This window comes from Gallinula chloropus, assembly GCF_964237585.1.
Source record: "Gallinula chloropus genome assembly, chromosome: 18".
Classification (NCBI taxonomy): Eukaryota; Metazoa; Chordata; class Aves; order Gruiformes; family Rallidae; genus Gallinula; species Gallinula chloropus.
Window position 1 is genome coordinate 3,703,413 of NC_140103.1, and position 26,790 is coordinate 3,730,202.

The following is a 26,790-nucleotide window of genomic DNA, read 5'->3' on the forward strand; positions in this document are numbered from 1 at the left end:
CATCCCCATCCTGGGAAGGGTCTGTCCCCACAGCCAAAGAGGAGAAGAGCAGGTTAAAGCGGGTACCTGGCCAAGGAGGGGAGGTACAGGGCTGTGCTGGGTCCCCTGGGGCATGGTGGTCCCAGGGGCGATGCCAGTATCTCCCCCCAGAGAGCACGGAGCAGCCAGGAGCGTTGATGGCAACATATCCAATCTATACTCTAATGTATGCACTGAGAGCATGCCTGCAGCGCCCAGCATCACCCTGGCACCACGCACCACCGGGGACCTGTCCAGCTGGGTGCCGGGCAGAGGTAAAACACCCACCCCTGGGGAGCAGCCCCTCGGGAAGGAGGAGCAGAAAGTGATGTGACACCAGCCTCGTGATTCGCATGGCCAAGGGGGGGACAGGACCAGACACCCGAGCTGACTCCTAACGCGGGTCTAGGGCGAAAAAATGGGGCAAATAAAGCAATAAATGGGGCGAATAAGGCAATAAATGGGGCGAATAAGGCAATAAATGGGGCGAATAAGGCAATAAATGCAACCTCCCCAACCAAAAATAAAGGGGGGGGGGGGGAAGAAGGGAAGAAGGGAAGAAGGGAAGAAGGGAAGAAGGCTGGCTTGTTTGCACACTCGGGGAGCCCCCCGCAGAGCTGGAGAGAGCCAAAATCTGCCTTGAGCTACACCCCTTCCAAGCTGGAGAGCTCTGGGAAGCCGCTTCCCCGTCAGGAAGATGAGATTTGGCAAGCGCTGGCTGGCTTCGAAACCCGCACGCCTCCCGACTCCCGAGCAGGGGAAGGGAGAGCAAGGAAAGCTTTCGGCAAACGTTAAACTAACCCAGCCAGGGGTTTGCCTGCCTCGGCCGCGCTGAGCGGGGCTGTTGATGAGCTCAGCGCTGGGCTGCGGCAGCCGATCCTCTGCGCGCAGCCCCGTCCGTGTGTGTGTCTGCAGCGGCGGGCAGCAGAGCACGCTGGAAGCAAGGGGAAGGGATAACAACCGTTAACCTCTTCGATTTCTGCTCATCACACACACACACACACCCCCCTTCAAGCCCAGCCCAACCCTCGCCGGACACCAGCAACCGGCCCCAACCGCTGGTTCTGCCGCCCCCTCCCTCCCTCCCACCGCCTCCTCCCTGCATATCTGTGTATATATGTAAATATATATATATATATATAATTTTTTAAAGAGGAAAAACTGCTTTTTCCTCTCCCGGTGGCTGGTTTTCATTAGGGAGGTTTCTTTCTAACCCCAAGGGAAACAGCCTATGAGTTTTTAACCGTGGTGCAGGACGTAATTATCTCATTAAGGCGAGAGAGCCAGGCTTTTCCCAGGAGATGTGACCTTGCTCCGGGGTTGATGGGGACCCTGGGCAGAGGGGAGGGAAGGGGGAGACTGGAGGTGGAGGGGGGGCCGTGTCCCCCGCTAACCTGCGGGTCACCTCTCCCTCCAGCCCCATTTAGGGCTGAGGAAACCCGGCCCCTCTACAATCCCCCCCCCTCCCCAATCCCTCCCCACGGAGCGCAGCCACTTACACTTGTTGATAGAAGCACTTAAAGCAGGGTTGGGGGGGGAAGATGATGATGTGGATGGGGTAAGGGGGGGGAAAAGCGGGTCTCCCTCCTTCTCAGCCTCACCACCCTCCCCCCCCCTCCCCAACCCCCCCCGCCTTTTCCGAGGCTTGGCTGCCGGCGGTGCTCGGCCCCTGGCAGGGGGGCAGGTCGCCGTGCCGTGGGGGGGGGGGGGAGTGAAGGGGGGGGGTGGGGGGGCGAGGGGCCGCCCCGCTCAGCTCGGAGCAGGGGCGTTTGTTTGAACAGCTCCAGAGCAAAGAGCAGGGGAAGAAAGTTTGGGCTGGGAGCGTGGTTTTTTCCCCAGACGTCAGCACAAGGCGGAACAGGGGCTGGGGAGGGAGCCGGACTCACAGGGCAGCCGTGATTTTTTTTTTCCCCACTTAAATATATATATATATATATATTCTCTCTTTTTAAAATTTTTTTTCCCCCTTTGAGGGGTGGGGAAGGGGGGCCGGGGAGCGGCCCGGCACCTCGGGGTGGGCTGCGGGCTTGGGGTGGGGGGGGGTGGGGGGGGGTGGGAGCCATGGACTCAGCGCCAGCCTTCGCCATGGACAAACCGTTCGCCCCCAGCGCCGTGCGCGGCCCGGAGCCACCCGAAAACCCCCAAAGCCGGAAAAACTTCAGCGTGAGCCACCTCCTCGACCTGGAGGAGGTAGCGGCCGGTATGAACGGGACCCCCCCAGCCGGCCCCCCACCCGCCGGTGGCGGCAAGGCCATGCCGGAGCCGTCGGGAGGCAGCAGCGGCAGCGAAGCAGCGCCCCAGGACGGTGAGTCCCCCCGCCCCGGGATGGGACACCCCCCCGTATCCCCCTTCCCCCCGGTTTGGGGCAGCCGTGGGATGGGGTGTCCCCGCTGTCGTGTGTCTTCTTCTTCTTCTTCTTCCTCCCCCGCCCTTCGCCCTGTGCCGGGCTGCGGAGCGGGAGACCCGTGCGCAGCGCCCAGCACAAAGCGGGTCCGTGTCCCCCCGCGGAGGGGTTTGGGGGAGCGGGTGGAGGCGCGGGGTGACCCCCCCGTCGGGGAGGGTGGCGGGGGTGCCGACACCCCGACGGCTGGGACAGAGGGACCCGGCACCGGGGGACAGGGACGTCGCACCGGTGGACGGCGACAGCGCACCGGGGACAGGCGGCTCGGGGACCCCGCACCGGGGACAGGCGGCTCGGGGACCCCGCACCGAGGTGCGGGGACACCCCGCACCGGCTGGCTGCCCGCTGCCGCCGGAGGTGCCGGGTACCGGACGGTCCCGGGCAACCGGTGCGTCCCGGGGCTGCGCGGCCCTTCCCCCGGGGCTCCCCGCCTCGGCTTCCGGGCCCGGGGAGCGGAGGCGGCCCGGTGGGGCCGGGGGCACCGCGACGCAGCGGCTCCTCTCCCGGAGCCCACCGCAGAGCATCTCCGGGCCCGTAACACCGGCAGCAAAGGACCGGCGGGGATAGAGCTGGGACTGGGGACGGGGATCGTCCCGGGACGCGGTTTTCGTGGCTCTGGGGCCGCGTTTCTAACGGGACAACCCCGCCGGCCCGGGGGCTCCGCGGCTGTGGCTTGCGCCGGGCAGCGCGCATCCTTCCGCGCCGCTCCGCCCGCCCCGGCGCATCCCGGCTTCGGTGCCCGGGGCGGGGAGGATTCGCCCGGTCCCTGCGGCAAAACCCCGGCCCGGGGACAGCCAGGAGCCGGGTGTCCCCTCGGGGCGCAGTGGGAGCGGAGGGCAGGCAGGGATGGACTGGCAGAGGGGGGGATGCAGAGTGTGGGGTGGGCGTGCGGCCCCGCCACCCCCTACGGCCTCCTGTGGTGCCCACCCTGAGGGGACCCTGGGGGCGGCATCCCCCAAACCTGCCCCCCGGCTGGGCGTTGGTACCTCAGGCTTGTGTTCTGCGGCCTCCAGATCGCATCCCTTGGGTGCTGACAGACCCTCCGTGGGCCTGACCCACGCCTGGCCAGGGGTGCACAGCCCACCTGGGAAGCCATGCCGGTGAAGGGGGCTCACCCCTCCCTGCAAGCTGCCCAGACCTGCGGTGAGGGGCTCCCAGTGGGACCCCCCTCCCCAAGGGTGCTCTCTCTGTCCCCTCCCACATCTCCCGCATCGCCCGCGGCTCGGAAGCATCCTTCTCCCACCCACACCTCACTCCCTGCACACCCTCCTTCCCCTGCAGAGAACCCCCTCCTGAGCCCCCCATCCTTCCTCTGCTCGGGATGCTGAGGGCTGGGTGAGGCTGGGCGCTGCTTTCTGGGACGGTATCTGGTATTTTCGGCGTGATTTTCCATCCTCCCTCCCCTTCCCTTGGGTTTTGTTTGTACTTCTCACATTGCCTTTGGGACTGCGGGGAGGCTCTTGCCCGCTGATGGCACCATACAAGGGGACAGTGTGCCGCCTGGGATCAGCACAGCTTCCAGAAACCTGGCCCAGCCTGCAGCAGCCAGCTGGTCTCACAGGGCTGTTTGCAAAACAGCAGAGAAACTCCCACCCTGCCGAGCTCCTAATGCACCTCAGAGCAGCTCAGTGAGGACCAGGGGTGATGCAAACACCAGGGAGAGAGGCAAGGGGACTGGGTGGTCCCCACAAGCCCAGTTTTTTTACCTTAAAAGCTCATTTCTCTTGGGGCAGAGGTCCTTTGGGGTTTGGCCTGCAGGTCCCAGCACCGCTGGACGATGAAGGGTATTTCCCATTAGGACCTGTTTTGGGGAGGTTGCAGGGACGAAGGCACTGTCAGCATCTGGGATGCTCCAACCACGCATCCAGAGTGGAAGCATTTCTCCCCCTCTGATCCCACCTGGAGAGAGAAACACCTGAGCGATGGAGACTGAGAGCAGCAAGTGAGAAGAGAACAAGGAAACAGAGAAGAAAACCTATGTGCATGCCAACATCGACCCATGAGAGCCATTACCCACTGCCTAAACTGGGATGCAGTGTCCTAAATGGAGATGGGGAGACACTAAATAGCAGGGGAAAGCCCTGCCTTTGTGAGCATCAGCCTTTTGCTACACATCTGCGATGCTTTTGGCATCGGCGTGATGACAGCAGAGGAACTTTTACTGGTAACGTTATCTTTTTATTGGCATCCTAAAGTAAAACAGCCTCTCAGCATTTTCTCTCATCTCTCTCTTCACCATCGTGGGGTGGGGTTTGTTTTTTCCTGCCAGATGCAGGTTTGGAGCCCCTCAGGTTGGTGGCAGTGGGTTTATTATCAATGCAAATGGACCACAGCTCCTAAGTGTCTCTCTGTGGGATGAGCTCTGGCTGGGAAGCTGTTATCAGGGTCCTTGTGCTGGTGGGGTGGAGGAGGAGCAGCCTGGAGCCTGCAGCAAAGCTGCTGGCAGCCCCTCCGACGGGCAGGGCTCACGCTGGTCCAGGGGGCTGTGCAGAGCTGATGCTGGGATGCTTTAGGCAGCCCCAGGCTGTGCTCAGAGGACTGTGACCTCCATGGAAACCTCTCCCCTTCCCCAGGTGGTTGCAGCAGGAGGAGGCTTCTTTTCCCTAGACTGGCAGAGCCAGAGAAGCTCGGGGCAGGGTTAGGTTCTTTGCAGAGGGGGATTCAATTCCTTCCTGCCCTCACCCATCACTCCTATCCTACACCCTGGGGAGAGCCAGACATCCAGGGCCCTGGGCACATCTCTGCTCCAGGAGCATCCTCTCTGCAGCCACCGCCTGCATCCCTTGCAGGGCTGGTACATCCCTTCCCACCAGCACCAAGGACCAGAGCTGTCCCCACCTCCTTTTCCATCCATGGGGGCTGCTCAGTCCCCACCTCCTTTTCCATCCACGGGGGCTGCTCAGTCCCCACCTTGACCCCAGACCCAAACTGGCACCGAGGGCACCCAGAGCATCAAATATCAGCTGCCCAACACGTTGCTCTCCCAGCACCCAAAAACCCAGAGGCAGAAATCCCACAAGCCAGGTGAGAGCGAGGTGATGCCAGCAAGGGGACAAGGGGACAAGGGGTCATCCCCATCCTCATCCTCCCCTGGAGCAGCTCAGCAGCCTCCCATGGCAAAAACCTTCCACAGAACTTCTGAGGTCTTGAAAGCTTGTTCACCTCCTTTCATTAGACTAACAAATAATGTGTAACGCGAAACATCTGTTAACAACAGCCCTTAATGTTCTCAAGATGATAAAGCAGGAGGGTAATTTCAGCCAGCAGGCCTTGACTGATGGCTTTTCAAACAATGAACTTACTTTTGGTAAGGGATGGGAGAGGGAGCCGGGCGCTGGCGGCCGCTTCGGGGCTGAAAACTCAGAAAGAGCCATTTTTGTCACAGCCAGGCTTGGAGGAGGAGCTGTGGCCCCTTCGAGGGGATCCTCTGGCATGGGGCAGGCACCCATTGCTCATTCAGCTGCAGCTGGTGGGACTGGGCTGTGGAATGGGGAGAGATGTGGTGGTCCCTGGGCATCCCGTTGGCAGAGCGGGTCCGGGGGCATCCCGGCCCCTGCATCCCACCCTGGGGCTGTGCAGATGCTGAGCGGTGATGAAGCGACAAGGAGAGGCTGCACCCAGGGGGGGCAGAGGGGATTAGGATGATGTTACAGAAAATTGGTTTTAATTATGTAAAGGGGAGTAGCTGGAAAGGGATAAGTGAGACAGGGAGGGGCAGGAGCCTGGTAACAGTGGAAGGGACAGCTTCTGTGGGCAAGCTGTGGCTGATTTTGTCTCCCAGGGCTTGGGTATCTTCCCCCAGGCAAAACCATCCCAGCCAGTGTCCCCATGGTGGCCCAGCCCAGGGGCTGTGCTGGTCCTGGCTCCCAGCACATGTTTCAGCTGTGCTTTTTTGCCTCCCCAAAAGCTGCTCATCCCCACGAGACATGAGGCACAGCTTGGGGACACCTCTGTCCCTCTGGCTGCAGGGGCAGGAGGCAGCCCTGTAACACAATGCTGCTGAAGAAGGGCAGGATGTGCCCGTGGGGATTGGCTTCCTTGGGGCATCCATGCACAGACCTGGCTCACCTGCAATTAAAACCAGTATCATTAACTCATGGCTGACCCCCTGTGCCTGGCTCAGGGCGACACAGACCCCTGGGTCTGGGGGTGTTGGGCTGTGGGGAGCCAGATGAGGTCCCCCTGCCCTGGTAACCCCAGACCCATCAAACCTCCCCCCAGCACCCATCTACTTTCCACAGCCCCCAAAGTGCTGGAAATCCTCTGAGCTCCTCTGCCCAGGAGGTTTTCTGTGGTTTCTGGGTGACCCCTTACAGAGGGATGGGGGTGTCGGGACCCCGGCTCAGCCCCTGCTGGGGGAAGGAGGCTTTGGGAAGTGTCTGATGGACATGGCTGCAGCTCCCTGAGGAGGGGCTCTCGGGCTTTTGTTCTCTGAAGAGAACAGCAAGGGTCCCAGGGGCTCAGGGTGGCACCAGGACCTGCCCACCCCAGCCTGGGGCTGAGATTGGGATGCAGTGCCCATGGTCCCTCGCTGCTCCCTAAACCAGCAGCTGAGGGTCCCTTGGCAGAGGAGCCCCTTTCTGTGGCATCCTCCCCTGGCAGGTACGGTCCCTGTGTGCCAGAGCCAGGGACAGTGGCATCCAAAGGAGGAGTCTCAGCCTCTGCAAGGCCCGTGCAGCCAGGCTGGGTGGCACTGGGACAGGAGCCACCCTTGCACAGCCATGACTTTTAGTGACAAAACCCCACCTCCCCCAAGCTGGGGCCACCTCCTTTCCTGGGGGGCTTGGAGACCCCAGGACAAGGGGTCTGTCTCCATGCAGGGGTGGTGCCCATGGGCTGCTGGAGCAGGACTGTCCCCAGGCTGGGGACAGCACAGCAGGGTTTGTGCCCAAGCCCAGCACTTGATGCTGGCAGGTCCCTGGTGCAGCATCCATCAGCGTGTATTGAGCAAGCACCAATTAAGCTGGGTGGGAGCTCCCTGCCCCTGCCCAACCCCCAGCCCTCCACATTTGTTTGCACTTAGTGTGAGACTGCAGACAGGCAAGGGACGGACAGACAGACGGATGGATGGGGCCCTGACGTGTCCCAGCTCACCCAGCCACGTGCAGGGAGCCCAGGATATCCCAGTCAGGAAAAAACAAAGAGCTACAGGGAGGGACCCATCCTGCACCTTCCCAGGCTGCTGCACAGGACCAGGGGTGGCTCCAAGCTGTGGCATGAACCCTCCAGCCTGGCTTCCCCCTCCCTAATTGGGGATCTCCCTGACACCTTGTGTCACTGCTGTGAGTCCCACTGTCCTACACGTGGGCTGCCTGGGGTCCCCTACCCCACAGATGGGGGGAAACTGGTCCCTGAGTCTTGTCCCTCCACAAACCATGGGGTGGGTGGGAGTAATGCTTCTCCTGTGGCATGGGCAGGTTGAGAGGCTGAGTGAAGTCACAGCACTGCCAAAAACAGCCAGAGCAGCACAAACCACTGCCAGGTGTGGGCAGGGAGGGACCCTGAAGCAGGGGGGGGGTCACCCCTGGGAGACCCCAGGTCTAATGGTACCACTGCTCTGTGCCCCCCTGTCACCTCCTGCCCTGAAGGGTGACACCCATGCACCATCCCCTGCTCCCCAGAGCGATGCCTACTCACCACCCTGCTCCTCCCCGTGCTCTGAGAGGATGCTCTGCAGTCAGGCTCTTCTCCACTGGCAGCACCTGGGCTCCAATTTGAAACTTTGCCCCCAAAATGGGCTGAATACCCCACACCTGGGCTCCAGGGCATCCTCCTCCCCAGATCAGGGCGGGCTCTGGGTTCAGGTGGGGGCTTCTGCAGCCCCAGGAATCAGCCCTGATTGCTTCTAACCCTCCCCAGGGATGCAGGAAAAGAAATACCAGCACGTTTTCCACAGGCTCAGCTGGGTCCCAGTACACACTCGCATCTGTGCTGGGGAAGCAGCTGCCAGAGTGGAGAGAGGAAAAAGAAACAAACCCTGGGTGTGGGGAGATGGGTCCCCTCTCCACTGGGGACCCCAAGGGCTGGAGTAGCCTTGGCAGGGGGAGGGAAATCAATTCTCTGCACCCCCCATCTCAGTGCTGGGGTTTTTCTCCCCTTGGCACCCAAGGGAGATGCTCATTCCCAGAGCAGGGAAAGGCTGCAGGAGTGTGGGGCAGAGCTGCAAAAGCCACCCCCACAAACAGGGTCCAGAGGGGACAGCAGGGGAGGGGGGGATGATGACACACACACACAGAGAGTGGGCTTTACCCCACTCCCTCAGGAGCAGCACCCACTGATGTGCTTTGAGCCCCACCAGCAGCTCAGCTGCCCCATGGCACGGTCATGCCCAGCCCAGGAGGGTGCCAGGGTGAGGGTGACACCTTGCCTGTCACCCCCCACACAACACCCACCCCCCCAGGCTGTTATGTCTAGCTCGACCAGGAACAGCTCAGTGCAAGACTATTTCCCCTCTCCTTTTGGGCTGTTATTTCAGGGAATGGGGCTGATTCACAGGAAAAATATGAAATTTCGACTTTGTGCAGCCAAGATGGGCGAATTTCAACGAATCAGCATTTTAAGAGAGCCTGGGCGTGTGTCTGTAGCTGGGAGGCTGATGAAATGATTTGGGGCTTTGAGGCTGCCTCATTAGAAACCCTCCTCTCTCCCAGGGAGCTGGGCTGATTTCCTCTGGCCACCAGGAATTATCCCACACACACCCCCCCACTCCCCGGGGCTGAAGGGATGGGGTTTGAAGCAGGATGGGTCTGGGTGCTTTGGGGCTGGCAGAGGTTTGGGGTCCCCAGGCTGGGCATCCTCACCCCTCCCTTGGGTGCAAGAGGCAGCTGGAAGGGGTTTCCCTCCCAGGCTGGGATCTCTGAGCCATAGGGCAAGCTCAGAGCATCCTTTAAAATCCAGGGGCAGCGGGTTGTAGCTGGGTTTAGCTGAGACCAGGTGAGGGTTTAGCCCAGGGTTAATGCAAATTAGGGGTTATTTTTCCTGGCAGGAATAAACAACTGGGAAGAGGGTGACAGTGTGGTGGGCAGAGGCAGCTGTTCCCTGCCTGGGAACAGGGATGCCCAGCCGGGATGGTGAGGATGGGGAAACCAACCCTCCTGGTGAGGAAGGGCTGATGTGGGGCTTCCAGGTGGTTTTCTGCTGCCTGTTTGCTGGCACTGTGGAACCGGGTTGTTTTTCACTGGGTGCTGCCAAATTTCCAAGAATTAAAACCAAAAAGCTCCCAAAAATAGACCCTAAATCCCACCCTCCCCCTTGGGGCATTCCCAACCCCTGTGTTTGCCCAGGGGATGTGTGGCTCTGGGTGATGTTTTCCAGCCTTCCCACGGCGTAATGAAACACCCTGTTCCTGCTCAGCATCCTTGGCTGGACACTTCCTTACCCTGTTCTTCCCCTGAGAAAACCAGTCCCAGCACTGGGACCTGCTGGGGGCATCACTGAGGTGGAGTGGGGGGTGTCTAGCACCCGTCTGTGGGGCAGCCCCTTGCCCATTGGCAGCCTGTGCCAGCGGCTCTGGTTGTGGATCCCCTGGCAAGGGGTTGGGGGCTGAATGGGGACACTGATGTTGGAGGGGTTGGGGGAATGTGTCCCAGCTCAGGGGACATCCCTGTCTCCCCCAGGGATGTTAGGGGGGGGCAGAGGGAGTCCTCTTTGCAGCTCTGCCCCGTCCATGCACACTGCCAGGGTGCGAACAGCAGCTCAGGGTGGGGATGGGGGACGCTCAGGCGTTAATTGAGCAGGAGCCTTAACGAGGCTGCAGCGCTGCTCCTTCACCCTGGGGCTGGGGGTGGCCAAACACTCCTGGGGAGCCACAGCAGGGCTGGGATGTTGGGAAAAGGGGAGGGGGGGTGTGGGATGCAGCTCAGGTCCTGGGGGGACGCCGGTCAGGCTGGGAGCCTTCAGAGAGCGTCCGCGCCAGCCGCCGGCCCCCTCCTCTCCCCTCCCCTCCCCTCCTCTCCCCTCCCCTCCTCTCCCCTCCTCATCCCCCTTCGGAGCGCATATAATAAAGCAGCTTTTCAGCTGCGGCTGCAGTGATAGATCAGGAAGAATTGTATGAGTCTATTAAAGTCTGTGTGTCTCTGCATGGAGACTGCGGCTAAGCCAGGCGCCAGCCTCGCGCTCCGAACCAGATGTGGAGAGGCGCCATCCTTTCCAGCCACTGAATCTGAGAGCCGGCGGCCTTCACACGCAACCAAACTGCACTGCACATGGCAGGGGAGCCGGGGGAGCACATGGGCTGGGAGGGCTGGGAGGGCTGGGAGCGGGGCCTTGGGGAGAGGGGAGCTCATGGCAGCGCTGGGAGAGGGGCTTTGGGGAGAGGGGAGCTCATGGCAGCGCTGGGAGCAGGGCTTTGGGGAGAGGGGAGCTCATGATAGCGCTGGGAGTGGGGCTTTGGGGAGAGGGGAACTTGGTCTTGGGGAGAGGGGAGCTCATGGCAGCACTGGGAGCAGGGCCTTGGGGAGAGGGGAGCTCATGGAAGCACTGGGAGTGGGGCCTTGGGGAGAGGGGAACTTGGTCTTGGGGAGAGGGGAGCTCATGGCAGCGCTGGGAGTGGGGCTTTGGGGAGAGGGGAGCTCATGGCAGTGCTGGGAGTGGGGCCTTGGGGAGAGGGGAACTTGGTCTTTGGGAAAGGGGAGCTCATTGCAGCACTGGGAGCAGGACCTTGAGGGAGAGGGGAGCTCATGGCAGCACTAGGAGTGGGGCCTTGGGGAGAGGGGAACTTGGTCTTAGGGAGAGGGGAGCTCATGGCAGTGCTAGGAGTGGGGCTTTGGGGAGAGGGGAGCTCATGGCAGCGCTGGGAGGGGGGCCCTGGGGAGAGGGCAGAGCTGCAGGCTGAGTGGGATGTTGGTGTGGAGGGGGGATGCTGTGTGGGAGCAGCCTGGGCATGGGGGTGGAGCAGAGGTGCTGGTGCAGCGGGTCGTGTCTCCCAACGCTGTGGGACGCACCCCGCATCGTGCGGGGCTTCGGTGAGGGGGGTGTTACATCCAGGGTGCTGCTGTGTGGCTGGGTGAGGGGTAAGCATCACACCCCAAGTCGTGCAGGGGGATTGTGGTGTACCCCTGTTCAGCCAGCACGTTGCTTGGTTTGGGGGGGGGGGGTGTTGTGCTGCACCCCAAACTGTGCAGGGCATTTCAGGGGGGCTGGAGTGCTGCACTGCACCCCTGCACTGCACCCCAGGTCACTCGTGTCACTGCCTGCATGGGGCTGGGGGTGGGAGCTGCACAGAGCACTCTGTGTGTGTGTGTGTGGTTGGGGGGGGGGGGGTACCCCGCACCCTGAGCCGTGCAGGGCATCACAGGGGCTGGGGAGGGGGGTTACACTGCTGTGGGGGTGTTGGGGTAGGGGTAGCAGTGATGCTGCAAGGGAACGTGTGGGGACATGGTGGGGAGCAGAGAGCCCGGTCCAGCAGCATGGCTGAGGAGGGATGGAGGAGGGGGAGAGGGAAGGATGGAGAAAGGCTGAAGGAAGGCGGGAGAGACAGGAGGATGCTGCCACAAAGGGGTCAGCCACAGCTGGCAGCTGGGGAGGTGTGTGGAGGGGGCTGGCTGCCCCGTGAACCTCCCAGTAAAGGTGCAAAGCATCCATGGGGTGCTGTGGGGGGGACACGGGGACAGCCACCAGCACGGTGCTGCTCAGGGCCACGCTGGGCTCGGCTTGGGCCAGGGCAGCCACCAGCAGGCTCCTTCCTCACCGGTTTCACTTTCTCAGCCACATGGCTGCAATTTGGGGGTTGTAAATACCTCGGGGGAGTTCTTAAATTAAAAAAATAACTGTTTTCATTTAAATTAAAAGACACTGAAGCATTTGCTATTAGTAATAGGGGGTTATAAAACTTAAAACAAATGCTGAAGCCTAATTACCAGGCACTGTCCACTCCACAAAGCCCTTCATATGCTCAGTGTGACCCGGTTACCTGGCAGCTGAGAGGGCCCAGAGGTCCCTGACCCCCACCCCAGGACCCCAAACACTGCTGCCAGTGTGTCCCCTGCTTTACTCCTGCCTGGGTTTTGGGGTTTTGGGGCTTCAGCTGGTCTGGTTCTGGCGTTGGGATCCACAGCACAGTGAAACGATGCTTGGGCTCTCCGGGAACCCAGAGGGGATGAAGGCTTGGGGTGATGAAGGTGAGGGTCTCCATGCCACTGGGCTTTGCAAAAGTGAGCCCCTGCTGCTGCTGCTCCCACCCTGGCACCTTCAAGGTGTTGTCCCCACAAGTGCCACCTGCCCCCCCAGCCCCCATCAGTGCCACCCCCGCCATCCCTGCGCCTGGCTCTGCTTTAACCTGGAAACAGTTAACCGGGCTGGGTTTGAAAAAGAAAGGGGGGGAAGAAAAGCTACAAGCCACTTATTAAAATGAATGTTTTACAATAAATTTGGCGAGAGGCCACCGACCTCAAATGAAAAGCAGACCGGAGGACAGCGCTGCTGCTTGCTGGGGAGGGGTTCTGGGACGTTGGTGCATGTACAAGCCCACGAGGGTCCTGCTTGGAGTGGTGGGATGGGGTCCTGGCTGAGGGTTTGCATCCATCCCACACTCTGAATGTCCCCCAGACACGGATGCTGGGTTGTGGGACGGGCTCTCAGCAGGTGCTGGCGTTGCTGCTAAAATGGGAGTCTGGTGGCATCTCGGCCTGGGTGTGAAAAACACCCATTTGGCCTCCGAAAAAGAGAGGGGAGTTGGGTCGGTGGAAGGAGGCAGCAGGAAGGGATGCCATGGGGGCTCCCACCATATCCCCCCCGTCCTCTTCCCTCCGTCTTGCCAAGGCTCCTGATGCTGTAGGGTCTGTGCTTTAACCTGGCAGCCCAGGGTTGGGTTTCAGTGCCAGATGCCATGGAGGCTGCCTTGCTACGGGCTTTTTGCTTATTAAATTTCAAGAGACCACTCATTTTTTTGGGCTGGGGTGGGGAAAGGAAGGCTGGGATCCCCATGCCAGGGGTCCCTGGCTGCGAGCCAGCCCTCTGCACGGTGTTCCTGCTCCACAGCCCTGGTTGATTAGCTTCTATTTTCCAAACACCACCCAAGAATCCCAGCGAGCTCTCGGCACCGTGACGGGCTGAGGCACCCGCCAGCCCGTCCCCATCCCAGCCCCCTGGGGACAACCACTTCACAGATAGAGCTGGGATTTCAGTGGAGCTTTGCAAGTGCAGGCGGGTGCTGGCACTCCTGCAAGTCTCATTAGTGTTAATTAATTACACATGCCCCATGCCCTGCTGGGAGACCATGTAACCTGTTATGTCCGGCGGTCGCGTGTGAGCGGTGTTGGCACCTCTGTGGCTGCATCATGGGTGCGCCAAACGGTGCCTGAAACATGTGTGGGATGGGGAGAGAAGCAGCATCTGCCATGCTCAGCCCCAGTGCAGGATGGTGGGGTCTGTCTGTCCCAGCATCATCTGTCCCAGCATCATCTATCCTGGCATCGCCCATCTCAGCATCACCCATCCCAGCATCGCCCATCCCGGCATCCCCCTCGCTGGTGGCTGTGGGCAGCCTCTGTGGCTGTCCCCTCTGCCCCTCACTGCAGTGCCCAGGCTGACCTGAAGCCTGGCACTGGCAGCAGGACCCGGGCTGGCCATTTCCCTGCGCTGCAGAAGCCCGTTCACACATCTGTTAACCATCACCAGCTCTGCCACTCTCTGTGCTCTGCTAGTTTAATGCTCAGCACAACCAGTGCTGGCAACACAGGAAGGCTGCATCCTGAGTGGCTACCCGAGGTGCTTCATCCCCAGGGTCTCCCCAGGGTCCCCCCGGGGTGGGAGGCACCAGACAGCCCCAGCACTGGTCTTGTCCCATCACAAGAAGGTCTCCTGGCCAGGAGATGAAAGCAACCCCCCCCCAGCGAATGCCTCCTCGCTGGGGAGGCTCCCAGCCGCCAGCAGCTGGGGGAGAGCCAGCGCTTTTGTTGGTCCCCAGGCCCCCGCCGTGGGGCTGGCAGATTCACAGGAGAACAAAATTGAAATTCCTGATCCCCCATCAGCCGATGCTGCTCCGTGCTTGGCCCAGCTCGGGCCTCTGAACCCACCACAACGCCTTTTCCTGAGGTGTTTGGCTGTGCTGTCACCGGGCAGCTCCCACCACCCTGGCCCTGCAGCCACCAGCATCTGCCCCAGGAACCCTTTGGTTGGTCACAGCCTCCTGGAGCATCCCTGGGGCAAAGCTGGGAGTCACACCACAGCAGGCACCACGTTCCTATATCCTGTGTCCCCCTCTTCCTCTTGGGCATGTGCAGGGGACACACCAGACCAGCACCATCACAGAGGAGTTTTCAGAGGCTTGGGGTGAGCCTGTCCCCATGTAAATAAGGGGGGACCCCAGAGAGGAGACAACCCCCTCAAGCTGCATGTTCCCCTGCCAGATGCCAGACCCTGGCCACTCAAAGCCAACTGTGATGCCCAGCAGTGACCACCATCCCCAGCAAGCTCAGGCAGATGTCAGACCTTTCCCAGGAAGCTTTTGGGGAAAATTGGGGTACCTAGCAGGGAGCATCACCCCAACTCATCCCCCCCTCGGCTCCTCTGCGGTTCCAACCCTGCAGAGACCTGACACAATGGAGGCGATGGTGGTGCTGGAGCCGGGACAGCCCATTGTGTGGGGCTGTGGTCGCAGCCTCCTCTGAGCACACGGGATGCTCTTGGCAGCTCCTGAAACCCTTCATCAGGCTGGGCTCACCCGCTGCACGGGCACAGGGGATATTTTTGCCTGCAGATCACTGAGCCTAAAGGGATGCGCTCCACACCCAGGGTGCCGGGCTGGATGCCCTGGGTCGGTGCCACCCGTCCTTGGGCGCAGCCAGGCAGTCTGCGCCCTGCAGCTCTGCACAAAGGCTCCTGGGGCGCACGGGAGCCAGGCGGCTGGGAAAGCGCAGCGAGAGGCTCTGCCGAGCCCGGCACGGCGCACCGGAGCTGTGCCACGGCTCCGAAGGCTGTTTCTGGGGCAGTTGCTTCAGGGGATGCTGGTGGAGCCTGGCTCTAGTGACCTGGATCTGTGCATCTCAGACCCCATGAGCCTGGCAGTGGGGACTGTCTGTGTCCCCTTCCCCACAGGTCTGTCTGCAGATGGGCAGCTCCCAGCCCGGGTAGAAGGCAGGGATGGCAGCATCTCCCCCAGCCAGAGGGAGAGGGGCAGAACTTCTCACACTCCTCGGCCCTTTCCTGCTGGAGCTTCATGACCAGAGGTGCTCCCCAGCCCCTTCCTGAGCCTTGGCAGCATCCCACCGACCTTGCTTCCTCCTTCAGGGAATGTGGCTGCGATTAATTCCTTAAACACCTCCACTGAGGCAGGAGCTGGCCACGCCAAAACACCATTCCCAGGGCCTGGCCCCAGCTGGGCAAGCACCGTGCTGGGCTGTGCCACAGCCTCCAGCCAGGGCAGGAGCCTCCAGCGTGGTGGGATGGGCTGTGGAGTGTTTGGGGAGGGCTCAGCGTGTCAAAGCCCCTGGGCTTTACCTGCTGCAGGTAACTGTGGGTTTCACCAGCTTTCAGGGCATCCTCTGGGCATCACAGCGAATGACTTGGCTGGGTCCTTGCCCACTTTCTCCAGCATCTGTTTCCCCCTCTCTTCATCCCCTTGTTCTTTCATGCTCTCTTCCTTCTCTGTCACCAGATCTTGTCCTTCTCATGCACTCGGGCTTTGCAGCAGATGAATCACCACCGCCCTTGCCAGAGAGCCGGCTTTGAATCCGCTCCTAGCTCTCACCAATGAATGTGGTGGCTGCTGCTGGGCTGGGACCATCCCTAAGAGAGGCAGCATCCCACAACACGGGGCTCCTCCCCTCCAGGTTCCTCTGGTCCCAAAACCCAGCTAAGTATCACATTCCCACCTCACATTTGCTGCACTAAAGAGGAGGATGAGCTGAAAGAAGGCTTCAGCCCCACAGTCAGGTTGCAAGCACAGGCTGGATGCATCCCAGCAGGATGCAGCCATGCTGCTGGCTCTTCCTGCTCTCCAGGACCTTCCCAACTTGCTCAGGCTTTTGGTGGGACACACCACAGTGGATGCTCGGACAGAGCACACCATCCCCAGCATCGCTGCCCTTGGGGGTGCAAGGGGAAAAGCTTCCTGGGCTCAGGGGGTGCAGGCTGCATGGAGCATCCCTGGGGTGGGAGCAGCACCACTGGGCAGGATCCTCCTAAAAACCAGGGCGCCCACACAGCCACGGTCAGCGAGCAGCGGCGCTGGGTGGTTTCTGCCTGGTGCAGCAGCAGCTCTATAACCATAAAACAGTCTGCTGCTGCCTGTCAGTGAGCGTGGCTAAGGCCCTCCCGGGACAGCCTTGGCCTCTTTCTTGGTCCAGGCTTTTGCTGCTCCTTTTTAAGAGAGACACTTTTCCCCCAGCAAAACTGGCAGCCTGTAAAAACGTGTCAGCGTTTCAGTTTTTTCACAATTAATGAGGTGAAACATCCTCGGAAACATTTCGCTGTAATGTTTCTCCAGTAGCTGAGACTTGCCCCCTCTCTTAAATTTTTCATGTATGCCACTTGAGCTGAGAAACTTTCCTTTGGACTCAGCACATTTGGACCCCCCCAGCTTCATTTCCACCCCCCACCCCCCCTCCTCGCAGCTCACGGAGCCTCTGGTGTTGCTGGGGTGTTTGTAAGGCTGGACCTGGGCTGGAGGGGGGGCAGGGGTTTGGATGAGGGGGTCAGAGCTTGCTCTGAGAAGCCAGCAGTCCCCGTTCCCCTGGGATGCTCAGTCCCCTGCACCCATGGGGTGTTCCTGGGATGGGTTTGGACCTCACAGCATCATGCTGAGCAAAGCCAGGACCAGCACCATGTGGGAAGGGGTTTGGTGGCCCCAAGGGGCTTCTGCCCTGGGTGGGAGGGTGAAACCACCCAGAAAATGACTTTACAACAATGTTATTTAGCCCTGTGCTGCTATGTTGGTCCTGTACACCCAGGCTGGGCTGACTGGGGGGTGCAGGAAAGGCACCACAGTTGGGTGACCCAGCACCCATGGGGGGGGGGGGGGGCAGCATCCCAGCTGAGTCTCACCCCCAGGCTTTCCCAGACCGTTGTGGGGGATTAGAGACCTGTAGCAGTGCAGGCAGCTCCCAGCATCCCTCCTGTGACAAAGAGGGACACACTGTGTCCAAGAGGAAGCCCCCTGCTCCCTTTTGGCCCGCAGAGAATCCCTCCTGCCCGCAAAGCCTCAGTGAGGGCAGGTGACACCCCCACCCTGGGGGGGTCCCAGGCTGCCCCTGCCACATCCCAAGACACAACAGACCTAACAGCAGCTGCTGAAAAGGGGGCTCAGCTGCACTCAGCTGCCCACACACCCTCAAATCCCCCCCAACCCTTGGGTTTGGCTGTCTGGGCTGGAGCTTATAGTATAACAAGGAGCCAGAGCTGGGTGGGGGACACCACAGAGGGGCAATTCCCAAACCTGAGAGCTTCTCTCTGGCACGCTGCGAAGGGAAACGCTTCCTCCCCACCGCATGATTTAGAGCAACAAGTTAAACAACTGCACATGAAGCTTTGGTGGACGTCACCACCAGAGCTCTCCCCGCTTCCCCCGAGTACAGCAAGGGATGAAGGGAGTCCACATGTTTACCGAGAGAGAGAGAGAGAGAGAGAGACCCTGGGAGAAACGAAAGACATTGTTTTTCCAAAGGATTTCTTGGCTGTAAAAGGCCTCCACCACCCTGCGGCTTCCCTGATGAAGGCCCAGCGTTAATTTGTTAAATCCACATCAAGTGCCCGGAGAACCCGTTGTTTATTTTTGCTAATTCAGCCTTCCCGAGATCAAATTGGGCTTTTATTTGTTAAGGATAAACCTTAATTAATAAAAGCTATTTATTTGGTTAGAGCCGGCCGCAGCCTGAGGGTCAGATATGCCATGATCATTATTTCAAGTAAAACAAACCCAAAACGTCTCTCAACAGTTCGGGGAAAAAAAAAAGGGTAGAAACTCAGAGGGCTGAATTTATTTGTCTTAGGAAGAATTTACAGCTAATTCCCTCCAGGCTATTTCAACCCTTAAATTATACCCAAGGAGTGAAAAAAAAAAAAGGATGGGAGGGGGGAAAAATGCTGTTCCAAGGCAGAGAAAGGAAGTAAATGGTAGGGTAGATGTGAGCATTTGGCTGGAGGGGGGGGTGGAATTTAAAGTTTTAAAGGTCTTTGGCAAAGTGCTTGCAAAGAAATGGAATGTGTGAAATAATTGAATGGGAGAAAACTGGGGGCTGGGGGGGTCTGGTAAATGAAATACGTTGAGAGGATGGAGCCTGGTATTTTTATTGTGGGAGGGGGTTGAGTTTACTCCCTCTTGGCCCCTCTAAAAAAGGGTGTTGGGGTGGTATTTGCAGCCCAAAGTCAAGTGGCAAAGCTTGAGCCAGAAAAACCCGTCCTAAGACTTGGTGGAACACACAGGGACTTGGTGGCATCACTGGAGGGAAGAGACACGCTGGCACTCGGATGAGGGGACCAGCCCAGCTCGTGGGGATGGTGTTGTGTGCTCTGGGATGAACATTTTTGAAAGAACTCCCCCAAACTGTGTGCTCAGAGGGGAGCTGCCCTGCAGCAGCAGACCGGGCACATTCTGCAATGTAACCCACCACCAAAGTCATCCCAAGGGATGAGCTGCCCTGCCTGGAGCATCCCTGCCTGGGGACATCACGGTCCCCGGGGCTCAGATGTGAGAGTGGTCAGGATTGTAAATGCTGGTCAGGTCTGGATCACAGCTGCACGTACGTTGTTTATCGCTCCCTAACAGAGGGTGTAAGTCAGAGCTGAAGCCTGGCTGGAAATCCAGTGAAAATTACCCCTTCACAGCACTGGGCAGCTGCTGTGGGGTGGATGTTGGGGGCCCCGCCACTGTGGGAACCCCCTTGGCAAGCCCAGCACCCCAGCTGAAACCCTCCAGGTCCTTCCTAGGGAGAAGGAATGGAAGCAGAGAGGGAAAAGGCAAGAGCAGGAAAAGCTCCGGGCTCGGTGGGCGCCCAGCGGAACCAGTGTGGCACTGGGGCCCTCGCCTTCGGAAATGAGAGCCCCCAGCTCTCCGACAGCAGCGCCCCAGGTCAGGCATTGCAGGGAGGAGGCTGGAAGGTTCCCTGGCTGCACCCAGCACCCCAAACCTCACCCCCATCGCGGGTGAGAAGACTCAGGCCTTCTCACCTACGCTGGGGCGATCCAAGGCTGGCGCTGGGGAGCACACCGGGCCTGCGCTGTGCCGCACGAAGGGCCTGTGCCTCCCTCTCCCTGTCTCCCCCCTCTCAAAGCACCCTTCATCATTCAGTGATGTTTACCCCCTCCCCCTGCATTTTTGTTTTCCTTGAGTGGAAATTGTCATTGATGGAAGATAAATACACCAAAGGTGAGGGGGGCTGGGGGGGGGGCTCAGGAGTCCCCTCTGACCTCCGGGTTGGACAAGCAAGCCAATGCTGCCAGCCAGGCCCCAAACGAACCCCCAGATCATAACTGACAAAGGCTTCAGCTTTCTCTGTAGCCCCCTCCAGGCATTGCTGTGGGGCAACACACAGTGTCAAGTCGGCTTTCAACTCGGTGCAATTCCAGACCCTTATTCCTGGAATAAACTGGGGCAGGGAACCGGTTTCCAATCCCCCCACCAAAGGTGTTAAGGAGCCTGAGAAAACCCGATTCCCACAGAAGGGTGGCAGTGAGGTGGCAGGGTGTCTTCAGGGACCCCCCCCCCCTTCCCCATTCCTTCTCCAGTGCTGCAGAGCACTCTGGTTTGGAAAGCTGATTTGGGGTTATTAAAGCATCTCTGAAGGAAGCAATCCAACCTGACTTTGCACGCTGTAAACCTGTCAGAAACACGCCGCCAACGATTAGGGGGGCATTTATCTGGTCCCACAAGCCTGTGATGCCTGAGCTGATGGGGAAAAGATGTTCTGTTATCAAGGCTCATCCTTGAACGGGGCAGAGGACCCAGGCAGGCAGCCTGGGCGTGGAGCTGCCTCTGTGCAGTGTGGAGCTGGGGTGGAAAATGGGGGGTGAGGGGGCAAAATGAACATAGTGGAGAGTTGAGCTGGAAAGGAAAAGTTTCCATGGGGATTGGGGAGTTCTGAGCTAAACCAGGGTGCAGTGTGGTTTAGGGGAGGCATGAGTAGCTGTGGAAGGGGTTTTGGCCACCAGCATCCTCTGAGTAGCTCCCTGGAGCATCCCAAGGGGTTTTGTGGTGCTCCTGTGTGGAGATGGGTTTTGGGGCTTCTCCATGGGGGAGAAAATCTCTCCATTAAAACCAGGAGTAGGAGCTGAACAAAACACCCCAACCCAGGCACAGTCCAGGGGATGCAGATCTCTAACCATTCAGGGACCACCAGCACCCAGACACACTGCCCAGCTCCCCCAGCCATTGAGCTCTTGCCCCCGTGGGTTTGGGGAAACCAAAAAGCAGCCAGAAATGGGGCCAAAGCCCACAGAGCTGGTTTGAGAGTTAACTTCAGAAACCTTTCCTCCTCCTCCTCACTCTCAGCCCAATTAGAGCAGGTAAGGGAACCCGTCACTTATGGAAAGGTCCTACAGCCAGGTTTTATACTGGGGACAAAACCAAAGGGGGTTTATAAGTTTTATTTATAGCTTTACTAGGGTTCTGCTGAAATCATTGCTGGGCTTGGGGCTGGGGGGGTGGGGAGTGGGTACCCTTGGTGATGGCATTTTTTTGAACCAAGCCCCAGTTTCTGATTCCCCCAGAAGTCCTAAGGGGTGGCCATAAACCTGCAAGGAAACATCTCTTGCCCCGTTACCTCCTGCAGCTCCTTCCCAGCCTGATGGTTCCTGTGTTGGTCCCAGGCTCCTGGAAAACTCAGGGACAACCGTGGCTGGACTTCATGTCTTTTCATCCAGCGGCTCGTTAGCTCGCTGAAGGAAAACAGGACCAAAAAAGGAGTTTAACTAAAAGGGGCAACTGGAAAGCAGAGACTGGCAGAACATTTGAAGCTGCAGGAACAAGTGCTGGAGGGAATCTGGGGAATTTTATTTGTGAGCCTTGAAACAGGAACGGCAGCACAGGGCAGCCTGGGGTTTCCTGGCTGAGGAAAGGACCTCAAAGCCCCAGGTATTTCAGGCATGGCACCAGCCATCAAGTCTTTACCCAACCATGTCCCAAATGCAAGAGCACGGGCTGTTTCCAGCCCAAGGGATGGTCAACTAAGGTGCAGACAGACCTAGAGCACCAAGAGAAATGTCAGCAGCAGCTGGTCCTTGCTACAGCAAAGCCCCAGAGGAGCTACTGGCTCTTTCCAGGAGGCCAGTGGAATGGAAATGAATTTAACCCTTCCTCCTCTGCCACAGCCCCTGGCATGGCTTGACTTTGGCACCAGGATGCTGTTGGTGGCATCAGCCAGCAGCATGGTTTCCAGATAAGGATGCAAGGAAGCTCTGTAGCAGCTCTAAGTTTGGGCCCTGCTTTGGGAAGAGTGTGGGACCACCTCCTAGCAGATATTTGGGTTCCTCCAGTCCTCACAGCCCATCTCAAGATGGCACAGCCCTTAAGGGCAGTACAGTTGGGCACAAAGGGGCTTTAGGGACTTGGCAAAGAACTCAGTGGAGTTTTCATGGCTTGAACTAGTCAGAATTAAGGTGCAAGAAGGTTTTTCTGGCCTTTAAGATCTTGGAGTTTCCTCCTGTTGAACAGCTTTGTGGTGTTTTGGGGCAGGAGAATTAATATCCCTTCCAGTAGATTTTGTTACTTGCTCAAGTATCACCTGGAAACACTGTACCTATTTAATAAGTACCAAGATAGCTTATTAGCAAGTCTCTCTTTCTTGAGCATACTCAGGGAGCTGTAACTCCTGCCATCACAGCCTCTGCAGTGATACAGAGCAGAAAACCCCAATATACCCCTGCTATGAATCAGAACGTCATAAAACTATTAACATTTCAAATAATTCCCAAATACTTTCCCACCAGTAGGTACAGATTGGATCCAGATGCTTTATTAACAGAAAGAATAATTAACCAGTACCTCCATGAGGAAGAAGGACGGCGAGAAATGTTCCCCATGGAGCCTTTGCAGGCAGCTGACTGTGTATCTAGGAAAAAAGACTTCATAAACTCCCCTAAACCTGATGATATTAGTGACAAAGAAGAGATTAATCTCAGCCTGGCTGAAAGCCCAAGATCAATACTGAGAAACCAAGCTACACCCTCAGCTTCATGTTTCCATGAGCCAGCAGAGCCAGAAATAAACAGTGTGTGAGGGGCTGAGAGGCAGCAGCATTCGTTCCTCGCTCTGAAGACCAGGGTTGGGGGAGCAGATGCTGGGCTCTGGTCCCTGTGTCACCCTGGGGATGTGCCAGAGCTTTCAGGGGGTGGAGATGGGACCCCAAGACCCACATCTCAGAGATGTTTTGGTGCTGAATTTCCATCTGTGAAAGGTTGGCAACAAGAGCCAAGCCTGAGGCACCCTGTGGATGTGCCCCCATGGCCGGGCAGGGAGGGGGCTGTGAGATGCAGTCCCAGCAGTTTGGGGCAAGTGCTGTCCCAAAATCCACTGGGAATGGCACTCAGGTCCAGGTGGTTTTAGCCACCAGGTCTTTGCAAATGTTGGGTTTAACCCTGAGCTCCAGTGGGCCCTGAAACCGGTTTTGGTTCCTCTAGAGACCACGAGTGGCACAGATGCTGCTCCCTCTGTGGTCCCAGGTGCCTGCAGGGAGGACAGCAGCACAGACCCCCAGGAGGGCTCAAGCCCAGCCAGGTCCTCATGTAGGGTCTCACATGGGTCTGGTTTTACATGGGCTCTTCTGTGCTTTCCCCACAGGTGAGAGCCTGAGCCCGAGCCGTGGGGCGGCCAAGAGGAAGAAGAAGCAGAGGAGGAACCGCACCACCTTCAACAGCAGCCAGCTGCAGGCTCTGGAGAGGGTCTTTGAGAGGACACACTACCCTGACGCCTTTGTGAGGGAGGAGCTGGCGAGAAGGGTCAACCTCAGCGAGGCAAGAGTCCAGGTGAGCACAGGTTTGTGTGGGAGAAAACGACCCCCTCTGTCCCAATCCCAGGCAGGAGCAGGGACTGTCCCCTCTCGTTTCATCCTGCACGTGACTCAGATCAGTAGGACAGAGGCTTGGGACATCCCTGCTCATACCAGGTCCCCCCTCTAACTGCCTTCCCTCCCCACCCAGGTCTGGTTTCAGAACCGGAGGGCTAAATTCCGCCGCAATGAGAGGGCGATGCTCGCCAACAGATCCGCGTCGCTCCTCAAGTCCTATAGCCAAGAAGCAGCCATTGAGCAGCCCATGGCACCACGGCCCACCGCGCTGACCCCAGAGTATCTCTCCTGGACCAGCACCTCCCCGTACAGGTAGGTGCAAGGCACTGGAGGAGCTGGGGAGGAGGTGACCGTGGGACAGGCTGCCTAGGGACCACCCCGCTGCCACGGGAGCGCAGCTCTGTGCCGCTGCTGAGGACGTGGGGAGTTTTACAGGGCCGAAAGGAGCTCATCTGGCTTGGCTTTGGGAACCCGTTTCAACCCCATCTGAGCATCCCCTGCCTGCTGCTGAGCAGGCTTCCCTGCCTCCATGCGTTTCGGAGCCGCAGCGGGGGCCCTGGTCCTCGCAAGGGATTCGCTTGGCCTCGTGCTGACCCTTCCCACATCTCGGCACGGGAGGTGGCATGGGTCCCTTCTGGTTCCCAGCTCTCACGTCCAGCCATCTCATCCAAAAGCTCAAGGCAGGGCCTCCTGGTGCATAGTTTGAGGGGTTCCCACATGCATCCAGCCACATAAAAATGCTGAAGCCTTGACTGCTCTTGTGGGACACGTCTAAGAGAGACCGGCCAATCTGGCCTGGGAAGCTGGCAGGACTGTGCAGGGCAAAGGGACTGCTCCGTGGGCCATGCCTCATTCCTCCCCTGCTCCCTCCCTGCAGCACTGTGCCTTCCTACAGCTCCAGTGGGACCGCGACTCCCACCCAAGGGGTGAACATGGCCAACAGCATCGCCAGCCTGCGCCTCAAAGCCAAAGAGTTCAGCCTCCATCAGAACCAGGTGCCAACCGTGAACTGACCAAGGCAAAAGCCCACCCAGGGTCCAGCATGGAGCTCCTGTGCCGGTCCAGGACGAATCTGCCGCCCGCCCCAACCCACACGCCGCTCAACCCAACGACTCAGCACCTCTCCTTCTCCTCTTCCCTTTTGAAGGTAGAGTCAGTCCCAGGCCGAAGTGGCACATAATTATAGCCACATATGGAGCAAACTTGGTTAGAAACTTGCTTTTCCGCACACCCTTATAATAAAGGCTATATATACACACACATACCCCCCACGCGCTCTTCGAGGACAAACAGACTTGCCAAGGGAACAAGAATTTGCTTCCAAACATGGGAGGATTTTGGACTATTGGATTTGACCAATTTGGGTATCTTGCCCAGAGAGCCAAAGAGTTATTGGGTCTTCTCCTCCCGCAGGGACAGCATGTGGCGGTGGGAGGATCACAAGCCCCCCTTTCCACCGGCGCTCAACCGCCCGTGCCGGAGCTGACCCGCGCGTTCGCCTCTATTGGGCATCTCCCAGTGCTTGGGAGAGACTTTGGGAAGCCATCAGCTCAGCCCCCTGCCCTGGCTGTTCCCAGCCAGCCCCCCCACACCGCGCTGCCTGTGTTTAAGGGCTGCCTATATCCACGACATGAGGTTTTCTCTCTTCCCAGAGGGGTGAGGAAGGCTGGAGCATCTCACTAGACCCGCTGGGAGCCTGTGAGCTCTCCCACAAGCTGGGAGAGGTTGGGGGGTGGGGGTGGGGGGAAAGCATCGCCAGGCTCCAAGCAGGCACCACTACTCCGCCTCGGTGGGCTTGCCAAGCGATTCTGCAGAGCCCCATGTCATTGAACCGTCCCAGGGAAAGAGAAAATTGGAAAAAGCTGTTGGGTTTCAGCTGAGTAGGCGGCTCCCAGCGCTCCGTGCCAACGGCAAAGCAAGGCTTCGCCTTCCGGAGGCACAGCCTCCCCGGCGGCAGCTCCGCAGATGTGCGCGGGGGTCTGGGGCTGGCGACTCCGTGGGGGTTGGCTTTCTTGGTTTTGCAGAAAGGAAATGGTTCCCCCCCCCCTACCCCCCACCTCCTCATCCCACCCCACCGTGCAGTCTTAACGAGCTCGCAAGGTGATACGTGCAGGGGGATGGACACAGGGTGGGCAACCTCGCCCCAGGGGCTTTCGTCATCTCAGTCCTTTGCCTGGGGGATTGAGCTGCAGAGGGAGGTACCCTGCCCCCTCCCCACACTGCAGCAACGAGGTAGGGGGGATAAGCCAGAGGGATGGAGGTTTTACCCTGAGGACAAAGCCCTCTGGAGACCAGACCACTCTTGTCTCGCTGGCTGCGAAGAGCCACTAGCCAAGCACATGGACACCACCAGCTCAGATGGGTGGCCTGGATGGAGGCAGCACCAACCCTGCTTGCCTAGAAGGGCTCAGCCCCACCAGGGCCCACAGCGGTAGATCCCAGGATGAACACAGCAACCTCTAACATGTTTCCTCCAGATCAACATCCTCCAGTGTGCAACACCAAGGTTGGAAGAGTCCCAGCTACAGGGGTGCCCAGCCAAGTCCCCACCGCTCCCAGGAGCATCCTCTCCCTTCCCCGCTGGGGAGCCGCACGTGGTACCTGGGAGCTGCAGCACCAGGACCCTCAGTTCACCCTGGGGGACTCAGCCAGCACCCACAGCTGGCGACCTGATGGGAGAACTAGGAGAGGAGCACATCTTTGGTTGGGGTCAACCAGCCACTCCATCCTCTTCCCAGCTCCACCCAACGCAGCTCCCAGTTGGGAACAACCGGGACCTCCTCAAGCACAGCACACAAGGAGGGAGCACAACCTCATCCAGGGAGTAAAGCCATCCTAAACACCCACTCTGTGCCCCCCCTCACTTATTTACAGGGCTGATATCCCCCCTATTTGCCATGCCAGAAGGGGAGCAGGCAGCTCCCCGGACCACAGTGACGCCACACAGAGACCTGACAAAAGCTGAGACATGCCAGGCTGGGAAGACGGATCCACTGCAAGTCGAACCATCTTCCATGAGAAACACCACTTGGGGCAGGAGGTGGGGGGGGGCAGGAGGGGGTGTCCTATTCCCATGGAAAGCACAGGGCTCTTTTTTGGGTTATACAACACGAAACCACAGGGATATAAATGTCGCTGCCTCTTTGAGAGCATTAATGAAAATAAACCCATTTAATAGTTTGCAGATGCTGTGTCTGTAAACCTAAAAAAAGGCAGGGAATAAATATTTCTCCACTAAATATCTATATGTGTATATATATATTGGAAAACATTCGCTCCTAACCTTAGGGCCCCTCCTTCTCCATGCTCTGAGCAGCTTATCCCAGCCTGTCAGTCGATGCTGAAGCCTCACCAGGATGAGATCCCAATTGCACCACGGAGGGGTGGCAGGATGGAGGGATTATTGTAACCCAAGCTCCCCTCTCACCCTTTCTG

At 58.9% G+C, this 26,790-nt stretch overlaps 1 protein-coding gene across 1 annotated transcript; it reads left to right on the plus strand.

Moving 5' to 3' along the window:
* Positions 1-2,079: 2,079 nt before the first annotated feature.
* On the plus strand, positions 2,080-24,368 carry PRRX2 (paired related homeobox 2; the record flags this gene model as incomplete). The annotated part of the gene is made up of 4 exons (XM_084272606.1): positions 2,080-2,323; positions 23,130-23,314; positions 23,489-23,667; positions 24,233-24,368. 4 exons carry the CDS (start codon positions 2,080-2,082, stop codon positions 24,366-24,368), a joined length of 744 nt encoding a protein of 247 aa, XP_084128732.1.
* Between the last annotated feature and the right edge of the window lie 2,422 nt (positions 24,369-26,790).